Source organism: Terrapene carolina, unplaced genomic scaffold, assembly GCF_002925995.2.
Source record: "Terrapene carolina triunguis isolate 2854851 unplaced genomic scaffold, T_m_triunguis-2.0 Scaffold84, whole genome shotgun sequence".
In the NCBI taxonomy this organism is placed as follows: Eukaryota; Metazoa; Chordata; order Testudines; family Emydidae; genus Terrapene; species Terrapene triunguis.
This window is the reverse complement of record NW_020664435.1, coordinates 24057668-24065055: the sequence shown is the minus strand read 5'-3', so window position 1 is coordinate 24065055 and position 7388 is coordinate 24057668. Positions and strand designations below refer to the sequence as shown.

Below are 7388 nucleotides of genomic sequence, written 5' to 3'. Positions count from 1 at the left end.
CACCACTATGGGCACCCGCATGGCCCCACAATATGCCAACATTTTTATGGCTGACCTGGAACAACGCTTCCTCAGCTCTCATCCACTCACGCCCCTTCTCTACCTATGCTACATTGATGACATCTTCATCATCTGGACCCCTGGGAAGGAGACTCTGGAAGAATTCCACCACGATTTCAACAGCTTCCACTCCACCACCAACCTCAGCCTGGACCAATCTACATGGAAGGTCCACTTCCGAGACACCACGGTACAAATAAATGACGGTCACGTTAACACCACCCTATACCGAAAACTCACCGACCGCTATGCCTACCTTTATGCCTCCAGCTTCCATCTCGGACACAACACACAATCCATCGTCTACAGCCAAGCGCTGAGGTACAACCGCATTTGCTCCAACCCCTCAGACAGAGACCAACACCTACAAGATCTTCACCAAGCATTCTCAAAACTATGCTACCCACACGAGGAAATAAGGAAACAAATCAACAGAGTCAGACGTGTACCCAGAAGCCTCCTGCTGCAAGACAAGCCCAAGAAAGAAACCAACAGAACTCCACTGGCCATCACCTACAGTCCTCAGCTAAAACCTCTCCAACGCATCACCAGTGATCTACAACCCACCCTGGACAACGATCCCTCGCTTTCACAGGCCTTGGGAGGCAGGCCAGTCCTCGCCCACAGACAACCCACCAACCTTAAGTATATTCTCACCAGCAACCACACACCGCACCATAGTAACTGTAACTCAGGAACCAATCCATGTAACAAACCTTGATGCCAACTCAGCCCACATATTTACACCGACGACACCATCACAGGACCTAACCAGATCAGCCACAACATCACCGTTTCATTCACCTGCACATCCACCACTGTAATATACACCATCATGTGCCAGCAATGCCCCTCTGCTATGTACATCGGCCAAACTGGACAATCCCTACGTAAAAGGATAAATGGACACAAGTCAGATATTAGGAAAGGCAATATACAAAAACCTGTAGGAGAACACTTCAACCTCCCTGGACACACACTAGCAGATTTAAAGGTAGCCATCCTGCAGCAAAAAAACTTCAGGACCAGACTTCAAAGAGAAACTGCTGAACTTCAGTTCATTTGCAAATTTGACGCCATCAGCTCAGAATTAAACAAAGACTGTATATGGCTAGCCAACTACAAAAGCAGTTTCTCCTCCCTTGGTGTTCATACCTCAACTGCTAGAAGAGGGCCTCACCCTCCCTGATTGAACTAACCTCGTTATCTCTAGACTGATTCTTGCCTGCATATTTATACCTATCTCTGGAAATTTCCATTACAGGCGTCTAATGAAGTGGGTATTCACTCACGAAAGCTTATGCTCCAATACGTCTGTTAGTCTATAAGGTGCCACAGGACGCTTTGTCGCTTTTTTACAGATCCAGGTTAACACAGCTACCCCTCTGATACTTGCCAAATGCCATGACGTTTTTTAAAACGATTAAGCCAACCACTGCTAGCTTTAAATTTGTTACCTTGATGGGCAGAAGCGTCCTCACCCGAGCGTCTAAAATCGAGATCGTTCTTCAATTTCTCCGCTTGTTTCCTTATAATGTCACCAGAAATTAGCGTGCCTTCGGAGCGTTCTTGGGTAAACCACATAGAGCAGTATTTATCTAGTTGGTTATCCTGGGCAATTTTTAGGCGCTTCCTTTCCAGGCCTTCACTTTCATCCAGTTCAACTACCATTGATCGTAATTTTGATCCACCCTCTTAATATTGATTCCCCCACTCCTAGTTCTTTTGAGACCTTTGCTTGGCTCATTCCTGATTTCAGTCTGGCCAAAGCTTCCAATTTTTCTTTGACTGTCCATGCCTTTCGTTTCCATAGCTGTGAACTACTTGCCATCATGTCAACGATATTTTAATACTGTATTAATGCAAACAATTTTTTTGTTTTGTTTAGAAAGTATCAGCACACAGTTACAATGTTTCCAAAATACAACTAGCGAGACAACTTAAGTTTAGCCTATACTGCACACAATTTAGAAACAAGATTAAAATAGGCGGGAGAGATGAGAACGCCTAATGCATGGGTGGGCAAATTTTTTGGCCCGAGGGCCACATCAGGGTTCAAAATTGTATGGAGGGCCGGGTAGGGAAGGCTGTGCCTCCCCAAACAGCCTGGCTCTGCCCTCTATCTGCCCCCACCTACTTCCCCCCCCCTGACTGACCCCCCAGAATCCCGGACCCATCAACCCCCCTGCTCCTTGTCCCCTGACTATCCCCTCCAGAGACCCCCCGCCCCTAACCATCCCTACCAAGACCCCACCCCCATCTAAGACCCCTGCTCCTTGTCCCCTGACTGCCCCAACCCCTATCCACACCCCAGCCCCGACAGGCCCCCGTTCCCCGTCCCCGACCGCCCTGCATCCAGAACCATCCAACCCTCCTTGCTCCCTGTCCCCTGACCACCGAGACCCTCTGCTCCTTATCCACCCCTCGGTTCTGGCCCGGCACCCTTAACATGCCGCTCAGAACAGGTGTCAGAGCCAGACCCGCTGACAGGCTGATCTGCCAGAGCACACTGCCCCGCCCCCCCCAGGGCACTGCTTTACCGCATTGTATGCGAACCCGTGTTTATCAGGTCGTGTTATATCAGGGTAGAGGTGTAATTTGAAGAAAAGATTGCATTTGGGCAACATTGCTCTTGTCCATAATTCCAATGTCAGTCACAGTCAAACCTGTAGTACTCATGAATTGCTCTTGCTGCATACGATCTACACGTTCCTGTTGAGTTTCTTGATCGTACACAGGATCTTCCGCTGCATCTGTTACTGTTGTCACATTTCCTTCTTGACTACTGGCCTCATGTTCAGGTATTGGCATTGAAATATCACCCATTGCAGTTGCAGAGTTTTCTTTATCTGTAGCATTGTTTGTTGGGTAAGATGTGTTTTCCAATGGTTTGAGAAATGAAGTTATTGGCTTTGAGCTCTTAGCTGCTGCTTCACTCCGTTGTTTTTGCTGTCTCTTGCTTGCACCACTTTCAAATCTGCTCTTCATAGTGCTCTATCTGAGCTTCCCCGCTCCTCCTCCGGCAGCACAGTGCCGCCAGCCCTGGGAGCGCTAGGTACCAGTGGCACGTCCCTCTCAGCCCCAACTCCTCCCACGCCCACCCCGGCAGAAAGGGGAGCAGGAAACCCCATGTCCCACCCCCCCCACTCGTCACCTCTGCGGGTAGCAGCGGGAGCCCAGCACCCACACTGGTGGCAAGGAGCTACCAGCTGAGCCTAGGTTCTCACCCTGGACTCCGGGTACACCCGGCCCGGCGCTGCCCGCAGCTTCGCCGCAGAAACTGGATCCTCCGGCCCGAGCGGGCGCGAAGCACAAACAGCGCACACCGCGTGCCCCCTGCCTCAGGACCACGGGGCTGGGCTGGCGCTCGCCATGGGGGGGTCCGCGCTCGCGCAGAGGGCGTGACCCAAGCACAACAGGGTGGAGGAGTTGGCGCAAGGGGGACAACAACGCGCCAGAGCCGTTTGAAGCGGGTTGCTAGGAGACTGATGTGCGCCGGGCCAATGGGGAGGCCATTGGCGATGACGTTGCGGGTGTGCGAGCGCGCGGGAAGCCTCAAACCCCTCCCTGCCTCCGTCGGGAGTTGGTGGGTCAGAGGTGAATTTCCGCGCTTCTCCTTGAGGGCGAGGGAGGCGGGAGAGGCCACGGGGCAGGGTCCCAGGGAAGGAGGCTAACCGGCCCCCCTCCCTTCCCGTGTCGGGTGCAGCTGCTGGCGGCGGAGCGCTGGGTCTCTACGGCTTAAAGGTGCCGCCGCCCGCCGTGGGTGAAGGGCGGTCGCCGCCGACTGGACGGAGATCCGGGGCTCTTGGGGCGCGGGCGGGGCTCCTCCTGCTGGGGCATGTGCCGGGCTATGCAGCAGGGAGGGGTGTTGCTCCATCCACCGCCCATGAGGACGGCAGGTTGGGGGCGTGGTTACGTTGAAGCTCCGCGGTGACGGACTGGGGGACGTAGTGTGCACTGCGCGCTCTGCCTTGAGGGCATAACGTAGAGACCTCTCCTCTGCCCCCGCCCCACACCCTCGTGTGTAAACCCGGGTGGACTGGAACGCGCCGCGGAGGCCCCTGGTGAGTGGCGGATGCCTGCGCCAATGGGAGGCGGCTCTCGCTTTACTCCCCACCCTCAGCTCCCCGCGGCCAATGAGCAGCACGCTGCGGGCAGGGGGGCGGGGTTCGGTCTGTGCTGGGAGGAGCAGGCGCTGCCGCGGACTCCGGCAGAAGCTGAGGAGGCGGCGTTGCGGCTAGTCGGGGGCCGTTGCGGTGTTGGGCGCTCGGGCAGACATGGGGCCGCCAGCGGCGTGAGGTGTGGGCTGCGCTAGCTTCGCCAGCCGGGGTACGTGCGCGGGCGGGCGGGCTCGGGGCGTGGGGTGGGGTTGAGCGCGGACCTAGGTCCCCGGCTCCCCTCAGCGTGGGGCGGGGCGGCCGGTCAGTCACCGGGGCTAACGCCTCTCTTGTCGTTGGCAGGGTCTGAGCGCGGCGCGGTGTGAGCGCGGCTCGGCGGCCGAGTGGAGCCCGGCTGTGCCTGTGTCGGCGGCGGCTCGCTGTCCCCCCGCTGCCGGCGATGGGGAATGGGCTCTCGGACCAGACGCCGATCCTTTCCAGCCTGCCCTCCTTCCAGTGCTTCCACATCGTGATCCTGGGGCTCGACTCGGCGGGCAAGACCACCGTGCTCTACAGGCTGCAGTTCAACGAGTTCGTCAACACTGTGCCTACCAAGGGGTTTAACACGGAGAAAATCAAAGTGACGCTGGGCAGCTCGAAAACGGTCACCTTCCACTTCTGGGACGTGGGAGGCCAGGAGAAGCTCAGGCCCCTGTGGAAGTCCTACACCAGGTGCACGGATGGCATCGTGTTTGTGGTGGACTCTGTCGACATCGAAAGAATGGAGGAAGCCAAGACAGAACTTCATAAAATTACTAGGATATCTGAAAATCAAGGCGTGCCTGTCCTTATAGTGGCTAACAAACAGGACCTGAGGAATTCCCTCTCTCTCTCAGAAATCGAGAAGATGTTAGCAATGAGCGAGCTGAGCTCTTCTACCCCCTGGCATCTGCAGCCTACCTGTGCGATCATAGGGGATGGACTTAAAGAGGGACTTGAAAAACTACATGATATGATAATTAAGCGAAGAAAAATGTTGAGACAGCAGAAAAAGAAGAGATGAGTTCTGTTTCCAGACTTCTATCTTAGAGTAGTTTCATGGTCAGAATTTGACATAACAGCTTCCAAAGCCTGACCTGCTTGCTTGGATGCTGTTAAAGCTTAGTTATGTTAAACAATCAGTTGCACAACCTTGCCTTGTGGAAGTTGTGCAGACACAGAACCTTTTGAAAAGCAAAAACAGAAAATAGTTTTTCCAAGGTTTCTGGCACTGTATTATTTCGGATGCCCTATAAAGTAATATAAAGCTATCAGGAAACAGATGGGTGGGTAAATGTGACTTGGATATCTAAATAGCCAAATAAAATGAGAGTTTTTTTGCTTGGTGTTTGTATTCATATATTTGAGGGTGCATTTTTACAAGAAATTTGCATTGAAGGCGTTCAGTGTTTTTAAACTTCTAATGCTCGTAAGTGGAGTGTTTTAGGTGAATATATACAGCTTTAAAAATATTGATTTCAACAACGTGTATGGAATTAGCAATCCATTATTTCAGGAGGCTGTGAGCCTTGGGGTTTTTTATCTTCTTTGGTAATGATTTCCATGAGAGAGTTTGGCTATATGGTATGTTTTTAATTTGGCACTTTTGAAGTTGAATCACTTTTAGTTCTAATACTTGAAACTTCAGTGCTGTGGATTCTTCAACTGGTAGAGGAAATAAGACTTGTTAGACAAGTACACAACATGCAAGAGCATGGATTAGTTTTCCCAACATGTAGCATGATTTGGTGTGTAGTCTTCTTAGAAATAGCTATGCATTGTTATACAGTGCTAACTGGGTTTAGAATATACTCATGTCATTTGGACACTTGTTCCAGAAATCTTGTTTGCTGTTCAAAAAATTAAGTTACTCTGACATCCCCAAGTTATCAACACAAAAGTAAATTTGTTGTTGCAGTAAAGGAGATGCATACAGCGATTTAGGTCTCCCAAGACTTTTAGCAGTGTAGCATTCTGGGCTCTTTAGATGATGATGGCAATAAAACTTGATCATAATGAAATATAAAGAGCTAAAGTCAACAGAGCACGCTTTTTGTATCTGCAAAAATGCCCAGGTTTGTTACTTATACTGCTAGGTCACTTTCTATATAGCCTTTTTTATTACAGTTTTTGTAGTGCTTGTGGTTAGGAATGTAAAGAAGCTTTAAACACTTGACACTGGGAAAACATCAGTTTAAAGATGGCCTGTGTACTGCTCTAATTATGTTTAAGCTGTTCTTGTTTACAAAGTACGCAAACAGTATTAACTGAGCAGGACAGTATGTCTAATGAGAAGGGAGAATAGTTTTTCTTACTGGTACAGAACTTCAAACAGTTGTCTAGACATCTTGATTAGCAAATGAAAAGGGCTAAACTAGAGCCTGAATTTTAAGATTAACTTTAGTGGTGCTGTAAAACAGAATGTTAGATTATCTTGAAACTTCCATTAGAAATATCAGTCTTAAAGGAACAATGCAAGAATCATTTCCTCTTACTCAACCAGCAAAGTTACTGCATTCTTACCTACTGCCATGTATTAAGAGGATAACAGCTGAATGTCAATCAATGTAAGGTATTGATATCTGTATAAAATCAAACTTCATAGCCAGCAGCTGTTTGTCCAGAAGGTAACCAAAAATGCACTTTAGTGTTTTCAATAATTGAAAGTGACAGCTGTTTTTTTTGTTTTTGTTTTTTATGACACCCTGGACCTTTTGAAAGAATTGAAGTAGCTTCCAGTGGAGCTTTTGTATGTTGGTTATATATGTACCTGCACTAGTGACATTGAAAGTCACTTACTCAGTAATGTCTATATTTATAGAAATGTGGATAACTTCTTAAACCTCAATAAACACAACTCAAAACAAGTCTGCAGGGAGAAGGTGTTTGACTTCCTTGAGTTACAGTGAAGTGTTCTTGTTGGCCTCTATGTGCAAATCTCGCTCTCAATAGCAGTAGAACTATCTGCATGAAAATCAAACTCTTATAAATGTGGTGAGATTCGTAAATGTGACAATGTTATAAATCACAGGTATCTCATTAAAGACTTAATATCAATGGCATACTTGTATTATGTTCCATATATTTGTAACAGAACACTGTTTGCTTCTAGCTATAGCCATTTCTCTCCTTGTGCAGTGGTCGTGTGTATTGTAAACCTTCCCTTCTCATGAACAGATTTACATGTTACAT

General features: G+C 49.3%; 1 protein-coding gene across 1 annotated transcript; it reads left to right on the top strand.

Moving 5' to 3' along the window:
* The first annotated feature begins 4529 nt into the window (after positions 1 to 4529).
* ARL4A (ADP ribosylation factor like GTPase 4A) lies at positions 4530 to 7063 on the top strand. Its single transcript, XM_029910993.1, has one exon. The coding sequence runs from the start codon at positions 4618 to 4620 to the stop codon at positions 5218 to 5220; it is 603 nt and encodes a 200-aa protein (XP_029766853.1). The 5' UTR covers positions 4530 to 4617; the 3' UTR covers positions 5221 to 7063.
* Positions 7064 to 7388: the final 325 nt, after the last annotated feature.